Source organism: Lissotriton vulgaris, unplaced genomic scaffold, assembly GCF_964263255.1.
Source record: "Lissotriton vulgaris unplaced genomic scaffold, aLisVul1.2 SCAFFOLD_2248, whole genome shotgun sequence".
NCBI classification, from domain to species: Eukaryota; Metazoa; Chordata; class Amphibia; order Caudata; family Salamandridae; genus Lissotriton; species Lissotriton vulgaris.
In genome coordinates this window covers 322,143-339,452 of record NW_028251524.1, presented here as the reverse complement: position 1 = coordinate 339,452, position 17,310 = coordinate 322,143, and the positions used below count along the sequence as shown (strand labels likewise).

General features: G+C 43.9%; 1 protein-coding gene across 1 annotated transcript in view; it reads left to right on the top strand.

Annotated features, from left to right (window-relative positions):
• The window catches only part of LOC147662857 (neurogenic locus notch homolog protein 1-like), an 85,266-nt gene extending 69,187 nt beyond the window's left edge, over window positions 1-16,079 (top strand). Inside the window, exons 24-33 of the mRNA XM_086950848.1 lie at window positions 3,834-4,402; window positions 5,309-5,737; window positions 7,619-7,767; window positions 8,420-8,636; window positions 8,866-8,950; window positions 9,166-9,331; window positions 10,471-10,769; window positions 11,644-11,791; window positions 11,880-11,977; window positions 12,725-16,079. Coding sequence (XP_086806974.1) covers window positions 3,834-4,402; window positions 5,309-5,737; window positions 7,619-7,767; window positions 8,420-8,636; window positions 8,866-8,950; window positions 9,166-9,331; window positions 10,471-10,769; window positions 11,644-11,791; window positions 11,880-11,977; window positions 12,725-14,140 — 3,576 coding nt within the window. The 3' untranslated portion in view covers window positions 14,141-16,079. The remainder of the gene's footprint in view (window positions 1-3,833; window positions 4,403-5,308; window positions 5,738-7,618; window positions 7,768-8,419; window positions 8,637-8,865; window positions 8,951-9,165; window positions 9,332-10,470; window positions 10,770-11,643; window positions 11,792-11,879; window positions 11,978-12,724) is intronic.
• The last annotated feature ends 1,231 nt before the right edge of the window (window positions 16,080-17,310 follow it).

Below are 17,310 nucleotides of genomic sequence, written 5' to 3'. Positions count from 1 at the left end.
GCGTACCACAAGGTTCTTCACTCAGCCCCACCCTTTTCAACGTATACATGAGCCCCCTCGCGACCATCGCCCGCCATCACAACCTCAACATCATCTCCTACGCGGATGACACTCAACTGATCCTATCTCTCACCAAGGACCCCAGCACCGCCAAAACTAACCTACACGAAGGAATGAAAGAAGTAGCCGAATGGATGAAACACAGCCGTCTGAAACTGAACTCAGACAAAACAGAAGTCCTCATCTTAGGTACTTCCCCCTCTGCATGGGACGATTCTTGGTGGCCAGAAGCCCTCGGAAAAGCACCCATCCCGACGGACCACGCACAGAACCTGGGCGTCATCCTGGATTCCTCACTTTCAATGAACAGACAAGTCAACGCTGTTTCTTCATCTTGCTTCAACATTCTTCGCATGCTCAAAAAAACATTTCGCTGGATCCCCACCGAAACTAGGAAAACGGTCACCCACGCTCTGGTCACGAGCCGACTGGACTATGGAAACACCCTCTACGCCGGTACTACCGCTAAACTCCAGAAAAGACTCCAACGAATCCAAAACGCCTCTGCCAGGCTCATATTAGACATCCCGCGTAAAGAACATATCTCTGGCCACCTGAAAAACCTCCACTGGCTTCCCGTCAATAAGAGGATCACTTTCCGGCTCCTAACCCACGCACACAAAGCACTCTACGAAATCGGACCAGAATGCCTCAACACACGACTGTCCTTCTACACCCCCCCCCCGCCAGCTACGATCATCCAACCAAGCCCTTGCCATTGTACCTCGCATCAACAAAACCACCATGGGAGGTAGATCCTTCTCCTACCTGGCAGCTAAAACCTGGAACTCACTTCCCACTTACCTTCGCCTTACCCAGAACCACCTAGCATTCAGAAAGCAACTTAAAACGTGGATATTTGACAAGTAATTCCCCACCCCCCCTTAAGCGCCTTGAGACCCTCTGGGTATGTAGCGCGCTTTATAAATTCTCTGACTTGACTGACTTGACACACACAGTGACTGGGCACAGAGAGTGGCAGAGCACAGAGAGGGAGAGGGGGAGCAGGGCAACACGGGCACCAGGTGGGAGAGTAGGAGCAAGGCAACACTGACACCAGCAGGGCAACACTGACAACCGGAGGGAGGGGGGGGCAAGGAACATGGACAATAGGAAGGAGGGTGGGGGTAAAACAACACTAACAATGGGAGGGAGGTGGAAGCAAGGCAACGGAGACAAAGGGAGAGAGTGTGGGGGCAAGGCAACTGAGACAACAGGAGAGAGGGTGGGGACAAGCCAACACTGACAACTGGAGGAAGGGTGGGGGCAAGGCAGTGGACAGCGGTATGGTGACGGCAAGGCAACACAAACAACAGGAGGGAGGGAGGGGACATGGCAACACAGTTAGCAGGAAGTGGGGAAAGAGAGACCGGGAAGTAGGGAGGAAGGAAGATGAGAGAGTAAGTGGAGGGTGGTGGGGGGGGGGGGAGTCTGGGTGACAGAGAGCAGCTTCAGAGAACTCGCCAGTGAAGACAGTGGGTCCAAAGGAGAAAGAACCAGGCCAGACAGAGTAGGTCCAGGCAGTGTGCTCGGAGGCAGGCTCGGTGGGTCCGGAAGAGGGACAGGGCAGGCAGAACAGCTCCAGAGAAGGGCGAGCAGAACCGGACCAGGGCGAGCAGATCTGGACCAGCAGATCACTCTGAGCAGGGAGATGGCGCGATGCACAATCAGAATGTAGTGTTCAGCTTTTGGGGTGCCAGGGGGTAACTTTAGGGTTCAGGGTGGGTGTGAGTTTAAGGGTCGCAGGGAGTCATTTTAAGGTTCAGGGTGGGTCAAGGATTGGGGTGCCAGGGGGATCATTTTAGGGTTCAGGGTGGGTATGGTTTTTGGGGTGCCAGGGGGGTAATTTGAGGATTCAGGGTGGGCATGGGTTTTTGGGTGCAAGGGGGGGGAGATTTTAGGATTCAGGACGGGTATGAGTTTTGGGAGGGCAGGGGTAATTTTAGGGTCCAGGGTGAGTATGAATTTTGGGGTGTTTGGGGGTAATTTTAGGAACCAGGACAGGTATGGATTTTGGGGTGCCACAAAAGAAAGAGATGGCTGTGGCACAACAACCCTATGGTGTATGAGATCATATGCAGCCTGCTTCCTGCCCCCCATGGCTCCTCCTGCGCCCCAGTGTTTCTTGTGCCCCACCTGGCACACATCATGTCAGAGGATGGTGATGACGTTAACATTTGGGAGGGGGGGTTACAGCTCTTGTAATGTAATGCACTATAAGGTGGATTTGTAAAGCACTGCTTGTCACCCGCGAAGGTATCGAAGTGCTGAGTGAAAAAAAACAGACAAAAAAACAACACTATTTATTTATTTATTTATTTCAAAGGTTTTATATAGCGCTACTGGACCCAAGAGTAGCAGAGCGCTTTACAAGGATGGTGAACATAATGAGATAAAATTAACAATTAAGCGAAAAAGAGTTACAGTATGATAATGCATTCAACCGGGCTAAGGGGGCAAAGAAACAGAGAGATAAAATTAAGTGGAAAATGAATATTAAAAGTAAGGAGAGAGAGGGGGTGAAGAGAGGGAGAGTGAGAAAATGAAGGGATTGAGAGGGGGTGGGAAGAGGAGCGGACAAGGGAAGAGAAAGGAGTGGACATGTTCATAGTCAGTAACATTAGATACCCCAGTATTTGTTGAGAAGTACTTAAGTTCCTTTTTGAAGAGAGGGTAAGAGGGGTTGCAGCGAAGATCCTTAGGGAGAGAGTTCCAAATTGTAGGAGCGTTACAAGAGAACGCACAGGATTGGGTCTTTTGACATTTGAGTCTTGGTGGGATCAAGACAAGGGAGTTTGTGCTCCTCAGGGACCTGGAGCAACCTGCTTTGTGTAGTTTCGTTGTAAGGTAAGAAGGGGTGTTTTGGTGAAGAGCTTTGTGAGTGATGCAGGCAATCTTGTAGGTGGATCTTCCTTCTATTGGGAGGCAATTGAGATTTTTGAGGACGGGGAGATGTGATCAAATTTTTTACAATCAGAGATGAGTCTCGCAGCTAGATTGAGGACAGGTTTAATCGGTGCAAGATGGATTTTAGGGGTGCCAGCCAAAGGGGCGCTGCCATAGTCAATCCTGGAAAGGACAAGCGATTGGACAACACGTTTGAAATCGTCTGCTGGAATAAATGGTTTAAGTTTCTTGAGGTGGAGAAGGGTGAAAAGCGCACTTTTGGATGCATTTTTAATGTGGGGGATGAGATTTAGATTCTGGTCGATACTGATGCCTAGGGATTTGACAGAATTAGAGGTGGAGAGTGGGCAGTTAAGAGCGTTGATGTCCTTTATCCAGAGTTGAATGGGAAGGGAGTTGTTTTTGGGAGAGAAAAGGATGATTTCAGTTTTATTTAGGTTCAGTTTGAGATGGTTCAGATGAAACCAGGTTTGAATTCTGGTCAAGGTCTCATTGAGGTGGAGAATGTCTTTGTGGGATTTGATCTTGTAATATAATTGACTGTCATCGGCATAGAGGTGGTAATTGATATTAGCTTGTTTGAGGATGAGGGTGAGTGGTTCCATGAACAGATTAAATAGGGTTGGGGAGAGGATGGATCCTTGAGGGACGCTGAGTGAGACAGGTTGAGGTTTAGAGAGAAAGTGGCTGAGCTTGATTTGCTGTAATCTGTTTTGAAGGAATGAGGAGAACCATTTGAATACATTTCCATCTAATCCGAACCAGTCTATCTAGTTGTTGCTAACAAAATCACTTGCATGTTTGTAGAAACCCATCAAATGTTTGGGGGAAGATGTGAAAAGTGATAGTTTTCATTGTGTTTGCAGGGCTTTGATGGTGCTATCTGCCAATACGATTCACGGTCCTGTGGCAATCTCCCCTGCCTGCATGGCGGAACCTGCGTCCATATCCACCAAACCTCGCAGTGCATGTGCACCGCTGGCTACACCGGTCCCCAGTGCCAGTACCCCGTCAGCAGCCCTTGCAACTCAAGCCCTTGTTACAACGGGGGCACGTGCAAATTTGTTCCTGAAGCCCCGTTTTATCAGTGTATGTGCCCCGTGAAATTCAATGGCCTCTACTGCCATATTTTGGATTTTAAGTTCAGCGGGGGCGTTGGGCAGGACATCATACCTCCCGAAATTGAAGAGCCGTGTGATATCCCAGTGTGCGCATCCTCTGCCGGGAACAAGATCTGCAACGCCCAGTGCAACAACCATGCATGCGGCTGGGACGGTGGCGACTGCTCCTTAAATTTCAATGACCCCTGGAAGAACTGCACTCAGTCCCTACAGTGCTGGAAGTATTTCAACGATGGCAAGTGTGACTCGCAGTGCAACAACGCTGGATGCCTCTATGATGGTTTTGACTGTCAGAAAGTGGAAGTTCAGTGCAAGTAAGTGAGATTTTGGCTTTCTTTTGGGCTACACAGAGATCACCTTCTTGTGCATTGCTTTTATTGGCTGGTCACTTCATGAACCAATATATGCATCTGCTTTTTTAGTTCATGAACCAATATATGCTTCTGCTTTTCTAGTTTTGTCTTTGTGCATGTTCAGAAATAGTTTGTTCTGATAACTTTCTTGAAAAACCTTGTGCAGCGAATTGTACATTTCTTGGTAATTTGTATTTTTGGTCGTAAAATCTCTTTTACACACTAGCCATAGAGTTTATTATACAACCACTGTTTTGTAAATTTTTTCATTTTCTTTGTCAGAATTTGGGCCATGAACACTAATGTTTAACTAGTATTGATTCAAGGAATATTTTCTGATGATCAGACTTTCAGCTCTGATTTGCCATTAACAGCTTAAAAACAATGACACTTGCCTTAAGCCATCTGCCCTGCACCTCTGAACAGAACCTCTTCTAGGTCCATGCACTTATTTAAAGTTCAATGGATTTAATGAAGTCCACATAAACAGAAGTCTTACTTGGCTGAGGTGAAAGAATTACATTTTGAGCTGATCTAAAACTCTGTTAGTTAGCATCTAGTTGAGCTTTTGTAGTGGTACTTCATTTCTGGCCTCTCCTAGGGTAGATTTCCAATAAACATAGACCTCTTCAGACTCAGTGAGGGAAAGTAGCTATTTCCAGTTGGTTCTCTCACAACACATTTGTAAAACACTGACACTAATGGACAACTAAAAAATTCAATCTGCTTTTCGTTCAATCATATTTTAGTATGTGTTACCTCATTATGACTTAATGTTATAGGAAGATCAGTTTTTCATTGGTATGTTTGATAATGTATGGGCAAAGAAAGATGTTTAAAAACCTAAATGCCACTTTTTTTCTCCAGCCCTTTGTATGATCAATACTGTAGGGATCATTTTCAAGATGGCCACTGTGACCAGGGATGTAATAATGCAGAATGTGAATGGGATGGTTTGGACTGCTCCAACAACATGCCAGAGAAGCTTGCAGATGGTACCCTGGTTATCGTGGTCCTCACACCTCCCGAACAATTGCAGAATAACTCCTTTAACTTCCTGCGAGAGCTGAGTCGAGTCCTTCACACTAATGTAGTGTTCAAGAAGGACAGCAAAGGCGAGTACATGATAATCCCATATTACGGAAGTGATGAAGAACTGACAAAACACCACATCAAGAGGTCGACTGAAACCTGGTCAGACGTCTCCACGGATGTCTTCAATAAAGTAAAAATGTCCCTCTATACCTCATCCAATGGGAGGCACCGCAGAGAGTTGGATCAAATGGAAATCAAAGGGTGAGTAAACCATTTGATCAGAAAATAGCATTTTAGAATATGGCATCAACAGTAAAACTAAACCTGGGTTTAGTTTTAATTTTACTTAAATGGATGTTTCAGATTTCTCGCACCTTTTGAGCAAATAGAAATTACGTTTGATGGTTTAGGCCAAAGGGATACTTCCTTGATTGAAAAAATATAATTTCCACAACACAAGAACCAGTTGAGTTACTGAGATTGACTTGCATTAACATCCAGTGAGTAAGATTTCGAGGTTGTTGGTTGGTACTGGTGATTTAGATTTCTGAATTTTGGAACTTGCTGAAAGACGGGACGGTGACCATGCAATTTTCTCAATGCATATGATAATGCTTGTATTTTTACCATGAAATATGCAACCACTGTGGCCAGAATCCTATACATAACCCACAGTTTGATTACTGTTGCTGGTATTTGTACTCACTCTCACAGTGACCACGTGTCTTTCAAATCCCTGTGTGTTTCAGCCTCCTAATGGTGCTCCGTCTTGCCTAACACACCTGACTGTGTGCCTAGTTGGTAGAGGTCGTTGGTACCTCACTTACACTGAGCTTATGTGCGCATTCCTAAACACGTCTGCCATTTCTGTGATCCAAATTGACAAGACAGTAAAACAGCTGGTGGAGTCCTGCTGTGGCAACATGCGGCTGCTGGATTTCCCAATTGCCCGTTGCCTTATCATGCTCTGATTAACCATCAATCTGATCCAAGAACACATCAAGTGCACATCCATATTTATTGGCTATTCAGCAATCGGGAAAAACTTAATATTGGCATATTCTGATTGGTTGAAGGACTGTCTATTACTATGGACTTAAGTCTGCTTGAAGCAGATGCACACAAGAGAAAACATGAAAACATGTTCATTTTGCACAAACAAAATGTCTAGTGCATGTATGACACAGAACACAGAAGACGAATGTGAAGCTTCAGAATTTGTCTACCTATAGAAATGTATACCGAAGGGGTTAGCCCCAGTGCACATCCATAGCTAAACAGAGCGCGCTAACCTCTGCAGCATAGAGCACAGCTGTGTCAAGCAAGGCAGCCCTGTGTGCACGCCCGCTCAAGGTATGGCACTACCCGCAGGGTAGTCTCTATAGATTTGGCACTCTATGGAGTTATGGAATAATGTGGCATGGTAAATGTGGATGCCGCGCTGCGTGACAATGAGTAAATCTGGGCCCAGTGTGTAAGCCAATCTGACTGGTCCCGCTTCAACCAATCAGAAGGGCTTTAACACCCCATACTGTGCTAAATTTGCTATGTGGTCCAGGATAGTGCATGGCATCAACGAGCCCTTCAGTGCATTCAATGCGGGCTGGCTGGGGGCGTGGGGTGAACTGTGAGTACGGTCTTGGATAAAGGTTGAATACGATGCAACTTAATGCAATTGGCATATTCCACCAATCCCTATTCTGTAGAATCTTGTCACAAAGTACCACCCTTGTCCAAAGAGAAAATAAGCCTTGGTCCGCTTCTGGGGGGGTAACTGTTGCATCTGTTGGCCTTAATTAAGCTCTGCACCTAAAATGATGGATTACAGAAATTGTACATAACCTTCTAGAGTGAGTGTGCAATGTCCATTTAAAAGCTTAAAGCTGTGGCATGCAAAATGACATTTGAGGCTGTATATGTACTACAATCCTTCTTTCATACCTATCCTAACATTGCTGACTGCAGGTTTGACCTGAAATAGCTCTTGGGAAAAGAAAATATATATAGTAAAGTGCAAAGTCTTTGTGCATTATTTTTTTTTTAAAAAACGATCTGATGTGTGTTTATTGTTATGTCTGACGTTGCTGTTTTGCTGAATATCCACTCTCCATCTGAATGCATACATTTTTTACGTCCACGTAGGTCAATTGTGTATCTGGAAATTGACAACCGCCAGTGTTTCCAGTCCTCGTCCCAGTGTTTCCAGAGTGCCACGGACGTGGCCGCCTTCCTTGGTGCCCTGGCCTCCCACGGCAACCTCAACATCCCCTACAAGATCGAGGCAGTCAAAAGTAAGCAGCTCTACGGCTTCTATCGGCATCCACCGTCGGGTTATGAAATATCGAATGCAGCCGCTATTGGATGGGTGAGGGGAGGGGGGCCGGGGGGGCCAGCATCCTTTGCAATCATTTTTATTTTTCACATACCAAGTACAGCAACTGCACCGGAGCCCGGCTCAGAGCGGCTTAATATCATAAGGGATTCCCCCCTTTTTCTGCTCAATGAAGTAAATAGACTTTGTCTTATTTTTCACCCATGGATTTATTTCAAAATCATTACTGTTTTTTTTTTTATAAAGCAAGAAATTGATCGATGGCCTGTGCAAGGTGTTGAAGTTTGTATCTTGAAAATCCCCTCTAAATCCTTTGTCTTAAGAGCTCAGTGCGAGGGCGGCTGATTTGAAGTTTGTTAATCCTTTTTCTCAAGAGGGGTAAAAGTAAAGCACTCTCTGCGCACAGGCCGCCTTTTACAGGAGAGGAAGGAGGCATAGTTTGCAATTCTGATTAATAGCGCATAAAATGACCTTATTTCTTCAGAGTGATCGCAGCCTCCCTCCTGCTTTTTTCCCTGTAATGAACTCATTCCGCCTCATATTCGCTCCTGTCAGTGGCTTGAAATGCAGCCTGATGTCTCTGGACCTCACCGCGCTCTGCTTCTTTCCAGGTGAAACTGGGGAGCCCTCCAAGGGGTCTCAGTTGTATCTTATGTACGTGGTGATGGCGGCCCTGGTCGTGCTGGCTTTCATCGGCGTGGGGGTCCTGGTGTCTCGCAAGCGACACCGGGAACATGGGCAGCTCTGGTTCCCAGAAGGCTTCAAAGTGACTGAGACCAACAAGAGTAAGCGGCGGCCGCCCCTGGGGGAGGATTCTGTGGGCCTGAAGTAAGTCATCTTCAAATTCTACGCTACACTGCACGGAATGCGATGTAACTTTCATGCACGCGCAATGTGTGTCCTGCAATCTTCGCTTTGGAATAATTCGCATCTTATGAGCCTAGAAGTGTATTTGAGATTTTTGTTTATTGCAAAAACACCTTATTGGGATCATGTTTTGCTTGACTCTTCTCCTCCTTGTTAGATATTAATTGATTTTTGTCTCTTTCTTTTAAAGACCTCTGAAAAATTCCACCGACTTAATGGATGATAATCAGACTGAGTGGGGTGATGAAGAAACATTGGACAGCAAAAGATTTAGGGTGAGCCAATGCAAAGATGTTCTTTTTGTTGTACCAGAGGATGTTGATTGAGGTATAAACTTTAAAGGACTCTAGTTTGCAAAAGGAAAACACGAATCCCCATTTGCACCAAGGTATAAAAGTGTTCCTGTGGCTTTTGTTGTGTGATGTCAGTCTTTGTTGGTCCACTCTTCTCTCCTTGTTGTCTGATGTGCCTATTCCCTTTTCCCTGTTAGTTTGAACAGGAGGCAATGCTGCCCGATATGAACGATCAGACGGATCGCCGACAGTGGACTCAGCAGCACCTGGACGCGGCTGACCTGCGCATCTCCTCCATGGCCCCGACACCACCCCAAGGCGAGATTGATCCTGACTGCCTGGATGTGAACGTCCGCGGTCCTGGTAAGGGGAAAACTCTCAATTTCAAAGAAGCGTAGTTGCAAATGAGTAAAATTGATACCTGCTCTTAATCTTTGCTCATGAAAAAGACTGAAATATGACTAGGGTGAACGAAAGGAGTGCAAAGCCAGACCTTACGGAAGGCATTCAAGGTCCTTAAGGACAAATGGCGCAAAAGACTTTGAGTATTTCAGTAGGATCCTCATTCTAGGAGGTGTGATAGTAAAAAGGCTTCAAGATACATTTGGAAAGTGTTTAATTTATTGACAGGGTTAATGGGAGGAAGAGGCTGCACTGGCATTGTGCAGCCACAAATGTGCATTTAAAGATGTATTCTGTGGTAATATGGGGAGAGAAATTAGGTCTTCAGTGTATCTATCGGAAACTGGTTTTGAATGTCACACTTGCCTCGTGCCATGGTCTTATCCGGGTAGGTGGATCTGTTGTGAACATCCTGCTCCTTGTGAGGTTATAGGGGAATGTTTGGGGTGGAAGTTAATAGGGTTGAAGCCAGCGTCGTAAGAATTGAATGAGTTATGCCTGTGATGTGTTACAGCAATGAACCACATAACTGCTGCTTCTTGCACATGCTATCACCCTTGTTTTATGCCTTTTGGGTTTTACCTACAATCTTGCAGAGACATATAACTTTGTATGTAGCATAATGAGGGTGTTAGAGAACACAGAAGAGGCTAGTGGGTTTAATATACAAGTTCAGTCCAATAATATAGGCTTTGGTGTTTCTAAATAAGTTCTTTTCTACCCTGTTTACCCACTACTCTAATTTGGAATCTCTGTTTTGTCTCACTTCATCTTGGTAAAATACACATCCTTCACTCAATGGCTTTCCCCTCATTAGCTCTGTAAAAAAATATATTTTGCCCTAAAGCTGCTACACTCATAATGTGCTTTGGTATGCAAGATTGGTTCAGTTTGTTAAGTGATTAAAAACAGGGTCACGACATGTTTGCTTCCACTTCTTACGGAACATAAAAAATGAAAGAATATATTACATAAGTACACTTACTAAGAATTGTCCTGTAGAGTCGACATGCATACTTTCTGCTATGAGACAATATCATTGCTCTCTTTGTGTAAAGGCTTATTGTATAATTTTGTGATTTGTTTCCACCCTTTTTCAGATGGATTTACCCCATTGATGATCGCGTCGTGCAGTGGAGGAGGACTGGAAACAGGGAACAGCGAAGAGGAGGAAGACGCATCTGCCAACGTAATTTCGGACTTCCTCTACCAGGGTGCCAATCTACACAATCAAACCGATAGGACGGGAGAGACGGCTCTCCACCTGGCTGCACGGTACGCACGCTCAGATGCCGCTAAACGTCTGCTGGAGGCGAGCGCTAACGCCAATGTTCAAGACAACATGGGACGGACTCCGCTCCATGCCGCTGTGGCTGCTGACGCTCAAGGTGTCTTCCAGGTACGTGGACGTTCATGATTTTGCAATGTTGTTGGTTCTGGATAATAATGGGCAGAGGATATGCATGAGGTCAGCTCTTCCAACCCCAACCTAAAAACATGTATTAAGATATAAATCCTCTCATCTGTCTGACCTCCATCCAATATTTTTGGCTTCTGACTGCCATCGTCTATTATTCTTTACGGATGGCGTGCTTTGTGTCTCCCAGTTAATGCAGTGGTCTTTGTGTGATGGTGGTGCAGCTCCTCTACAGTTTGCTGAGTGTTAGTCTGATTTCAATGAAATACCCTATACAGTTTTTCAAAAGCGGGTCCTTATGTCATAATATCAAGGTTAATAATATCAACCAGCACGTAAATTGACCTTTCAGTATTGACTACTGACATACGGTCAAGACAGGCATACATAGGGAAGATAATCAATAATGTGGAGTCGATGTAAGTGCAGATCGATATTAAACCTTGAATATTGTGGTAGAACCCACCCGATACTGTAGCATCTTATTGTAACATAAAGTCTTAAAGAAGGATATATTTATTTCCAAATGTAGGGGTATGAAAAAGTTTTGCTCATTCTTGCTAATATGCACCTTTCTGGTAAGAGAAGAAAGGCAAATTGTTCCTACAATCCCATGTCACACATGCTACTGTTAGCTCCTTAGTCAACCAAGCTACTTTGTGGTCCAAAAAAAAGACATAAAACTAAGTGAAGATGAGATTTGTTCATTCATCAGCGATTATGCCAGTGATAAAAGTGCACATTATCAGAGGTGTGAAGTTATCTGTTTAGTTGTACATTCAGTTTATTTCACTAAATCCGCAGTTCTTCATTTCATTTTCGTATTTTTGACCACCCTCTATCTTTCTGCACCCAGATATTGATCAGGAACAGAGCAACTGAGCTGGATGCCCGGATGCATGATGGAACGACCCCATTGATCCTGGCGGCGCGATTGGCAGTGGAGGGCATGGTAGAAGAACTCATCAACTGCCATGCCGATGTCAACGCAGTGGATGACCTAGGTAGGAGAAAAGTTTGTTCATCGTATGCTACAGGAAAAGGTCCAGTTTGTGAAGCAAGTACTGACCCCTCTGACCTTGGTGATTGTAGGTAAATCTGCTCTGCATTGGGCTGCGGCTGTGAACAACGTGGACGCGGCCATCGTGCTCCTGAAGAACGGCGCCAACAAAGACATGCAGGACAACAAGGTAACCCATCAAGCAGCTGCATGTGGAAGCCACATTACTCCTCAAGCACTAAAAGCAGAGGTGGAGCTCGGTGGTCTCTCTTAAGCATCCCTTATTCTGTGCTTGGCATATTTATGTCAGTACTTAATGTTGGTTTACTTGGTGCTTTATAATCCCTATATCATGCTTGTGCTTGTTGTTGTATTTATAACAGAGAGACGCAATATCATAAGGGATTCCCCTTTTTTCTGCTCAATGAATGTTTGTGTGGATGTGGTGTGAGACTGTGTGTGTTGATGTACTCATACATCCTGTGGTGTGGATGCGTGCGTGTGTGTGTGTGTGTATAGATACATGCATGCTGGATACATGTGTTTGTGTGTGTGTGTTTACATGCATGCTTGTGCAATCACCAGCTCTAGCCCCTAGCATGTATTTAATTAAATGCATGTCAGACTGATGAACATGTTGCATAGCTTTAAATGCCTCGTTGTAATGTGGATATTCAGGAAATTCACAAATCCTTGCTTAACCCCTTGCATGCGTCGGCCGGCCTCTGGCCGTCCGACGTCGCGGTTCTCGTGTGCGTCGGAAAATCGGGATCCCTCCGATCTGCGCATGCATGGAATTTTGCCGCACTGTGGCAAAATTCCGGCTGCGCCCAAGCGGTTAAACTGCAAACATTATTCACATTGTAACAATATGCATCAGTATGAAAACAAAGACTAAGCTTATGTCTGTTGTCTTTTCTTTTCCTTATACTTACAGGAGGAAACACCGCTATTTCTTGCAGCGAGAGAAGGAAGCTACGAGACTGGCAAAGTTCTCTTGGACCACTTTGCAAACAGGGACATCACTGATCATATGGACCGGCTTCCTCGTGACATTGCTCAAGAGCGTATGCACCATGACATCGTGCGACTTCTGGATGAATATAACTTGGTCCGGAGCCCACAGATGCACAACAGCCTGGGGGCACCCACTTTGTCCCCACAGATCTGCTCTCCCAGCAGTTACCTGAGCAACATGAAACCTGCTGCTCAAGGGAAGAAAGCCAGAAAGCAAAGTATTAAAAGTAATGGCTGCAATGGGAAGGAGTCCAAGGACGCCAAAGCTAGGAGGAAAAAATCACAGGATGGGAAAAATCTTCTGGATAGCTCTGGTGGATTATCTCCGGTGGACTCACTTGAATCGCCCCATGGCTACATTTCAGACGTGGCTTCCCCACCACTGATGACATCTCCATTTCAACAGTCTCCTTCAATGGCTCTGAACCACCTGCCAGGCATGACCGATGGTCACATGACCCTCAACCATCACAACCTAGCAGGAAAACAAGACATGACAATGGCTGGCTCCAACAGAATGACTTTTGAGCCAGTGCCTCCACGTCTTTCCCATCTCTCTGTCTCGAGCCCCAGTACCGTAATGAGCAGCGGCTCTTTGAACTTCACTGTGGGCGGAGCACCAACCATGAATGGGCAGTGTGATTGGCTCTCAAGATTACAAAACGGGATGGTTTCAAACCAGTATAGTGCACTGAGGAATAATGTCCAGTCGAGTGCCCACCAGCAAGCTCACAGCATGATGACATCTCTGCAGAACGGCTTGCCCACAACAACATTGTCCCAATTGATGAGCTACCAGGCAATGCCAAACTCAAGGATAGGCAGCCAGCCCCATTTGATGCAGGCTCAACAGCTACAGCAAATGCAACAGCAGAACCTGCAACAGCAAATTCAGCAGCAACAACAAACTATGCAGCAACACCACAATTCTAGCTCATCTGCTAATAATCATATTGGTCAAGTCTTCTGCAGCAATGATTTAACCCAGGCAGATCTGCAGCAGTTGACCAGCAACAGTATGGCAGTTCACACAATTTTGCCTCAAGATACCCAGCTTCTCACATCATCCCTACCATCTTCACTCACCCAGTCTATAGCAACTACACAGTTTTTAACACCGCCATCCCAACACAGTTACTCTTCTCCAATGGACAACACTCCTAGCCACCAACTTCAGGTGTCCGATCACCCCTTTTTGACTCCATCTCCTGAATCCCCAGACCAATGGTCAAGCTCTTCTCCTCATTCCAACATTTCCGATTGGTCAGAAGGTATTTCAAGCCCCCCTACGAGCATGCAAGCACAAATAGTACACATCCCGGAGGCATTTAAGTAAAATAATTTGTTCTAGAGACAGCGGTACACAGTGGAACTTAAAGGTTTTACCTAAATATATAATTAAAAGAAACTTTTGGAAAAAAACTCTAAAAACACTGTGCTTTGACTGAAGGATCCTTTTATACAATTTTATACAGAAGAAAACTTTTTTAAAAAACTTTTTTAGTATTTATTTATGTACTTTTTCATGAAAACACTGCCTTTTTATTTATACATTCTGTTTCTAAAGATTCAAAGCTCAACGCTTTGTCAAATTTCTAGAAATTTGAAACTAGCTCTTCATAGAGATTTTTTATTCATATCATTAATATAATGTTCATATTTTTTGTAAAGATATACGCAAAGATTCTTGATTGTGAAAAATACATGTATTTATTGATTTTCCTGGAACGTAAAGACAAGAAATGTGGCGGAGTGAATATCAACAGTATACTGAGAAATGAAACAGGAAACTGATCTTTTAAAATGTACTATAAACTGTGTCCTGGAATCTTCAATGTTTGTTTAAAGTTTCAGTATTATAAAGTTGTATATATATTTGACTTTAATAACTAGTTGATGCTTTGCCTTATGTCCTGAATGTAAACAGCTGCTGCTGCTGAAAGTTTAGGCCCTAGATTTTCAAAAAAGTAAATAAGCTAAATTTAGATAACCACATTGCTTGAATGACAATTTACATAGTTGAGAAGAATATGAATATATGGAAAAACCCCTTTAATCACGGAGTTTAAATCTTGTGCCCTTTACTTGATATACCAATAGCCGAATGATGTGCTGGGACACGAACGTTTAGCGAAAAGGCACTATTATACAAAAGCAAATTGGTTTATCTGATAGGCCACGTGAACCAAAAGAGAACTCTTAAGGTTACATCCTATTGTAGGATTTGAAATGATCTTCTTTGATAGGATCTAACTAGCAGTAAATATCCCACCAACAGGAATTGCTGCTTTTTGTGAACCAGACTTTGTGAATTCAGTTGAGTAAAAAATTTGTGTAAGCTGTTTGTTAGCCAGGACTTTTCTAAGGTGGCAGAACTCTGCATTTCAGTTGATCAACACCCTTAGAAAATGCATCAGAAATGTATTCAGATTCTAAGGAAAGTTAACAAAAGGTGATGTCACCCAATCTGAATCCCAAATTCACCTCTCCCAACTACAGCCGCTTTCCTCTGAATGTGGCATGAACTTTTTATCAGCTTGATGTATATACTGGAATGGATGTTTTTCAGCTGAACAAAGTTCTGTACGAGACTAGGCAGGAGGCATTGCAGTCCGGCCGGTGTATTTTATCCTGTGTACCAGGATGCATCATTCACTGAGACAAAAACGCAACCAAGTAGTGTGTTGTATAAGCCTGTGGCGATGTTTTATGTTTGTAAATATATTTTTAAAAGGAGGATTTTGTTTAAAAAATCTCAGCAAGTGACTCTTATATCATGCTGTTCAGATGCATCGCGCTTGTCATGTGCCGACAACAGGGATGGTGCTTGGAAGAATGTCATGGAACAGTCTGCAACAAAACACTGTATATACCTGTGACTACTTGTCTTGGGATGTAGATGGTGCAGATTTCCAATATGTGCCACAGTCCAGTAGTGACCAAGATTTGAAGTCTGCCAAATAGACTTGTCTGCAACCTATTCCTAACTGTGTTATCTGCTGGTGAAATTATGCAGTAGTGACTTTGCAGCACCTCCCATCAGGCATGGTGAAGTCAGCTGGTGCCGGTTCTTACGGTAACGTTTTATAAACTACTTTATACCGTAGTTTACAAAATAATGCTGTAGTACAAGTGTCTACCTGCAAAGTTGTAGTTTGCAAAAGCAATGTATTTTTTGTTAACTGATCTGTAATCTCTGATGTGTCTTCCTCTAATAAAACTTATGCTAAAAGGTGTCTAGATTTTAATAAAACTAATTTGTTTTGTTTCATAAATTCCTTTCTCTTGTGGTCTTATGTTTTTCCTCCCACATATCTCTTTTCTCCCCTCTTTCCATGCAAGATTGTTCAGTTTGTCACAAGCATCTTATTGTAAATTCATCATCTACATTTCCTGCAACTTAATGTTTAAGTTGTGCACCTAACAGGGGAAGGTGTATACTATTAAACATATCTAAGTATTGACTATCACAGTTTACATAAATCATACACTGAGGTGGGAACAGGCTTGCAGACTGCACCAGTGGCTTATTAGCAGTGTGTTAAATATTTCATGCTACATCCCCTTCCGGATCTCAATTTTCGGAGAGATATCACTGCAACGTTCCCTGTTTTATGCATTTCAGATGTTCCTTCCTTAACTGTATTCTTCAGTTGGGAGGCAAGAGTGGCAAAACCTCTCTCTCCTGTAGATGACTATTTGAGAGTTGGGGGTGTCACCCAACATTAATTGGTAGAGTGCATAGACATAGAAAGTAACCTTTCCTAACAAGCGGGGCGAACCCTATTAGAATCTATGGAAAATCTAGACTTCCTTGAAGGAGGGAGGCAATTTGCAGAGTCACGAGGCCCCAAAAATCTGCACCATTTACTTTGGACCCCATCCAGAAGGACATTACCTAGCAGTCAGACTCAACTGTCTCTTTCGGCACGTTTGAGAACGTGCCACATATGGTTTCTCCCTGTCTTAAATCGAACAGTGATCAAGAAATGATGGCATGGATTGTGGTCCATAGTAATGATTAGAGGTTCAAAATAGCTCAAGCATTTCATCCATCAGTTTGCCTTTATCTTAAAAAGGGGGACCAATGATGCTAAAATTAAGAATAGATTTTAATAATGGCATAATTCATAAACACATTTTGTTGTCATGAGTTATATCTAAAAGTGGAGAAAGTTGTATTTAATGTCAGAATACCCAACTCCTGCTTCACAGTGTGGTGTTAAGGGAATTTTCCAACCATAAATCCCACTTACATCCATGGAAGAAGCTGCCATTGTGGTTGATCTTGAGCAGTCATAAATATAGTTTTATGGGTGTTCCCAGTAGATGGTGGGCTTTGGGAATATGGTACAAAGCTGCACTCCCATTTAGTGGACTTGAAATTAGAGGGGGTAAAAGCCGAAGTAAATATTCCAATAGGGTATCAATGTGCCCATATTTTCAAGGGGTGCAAACGAAGGCTGTGCTTCCCCTTGTGAATAAATAACTAAATATACAAAGTTT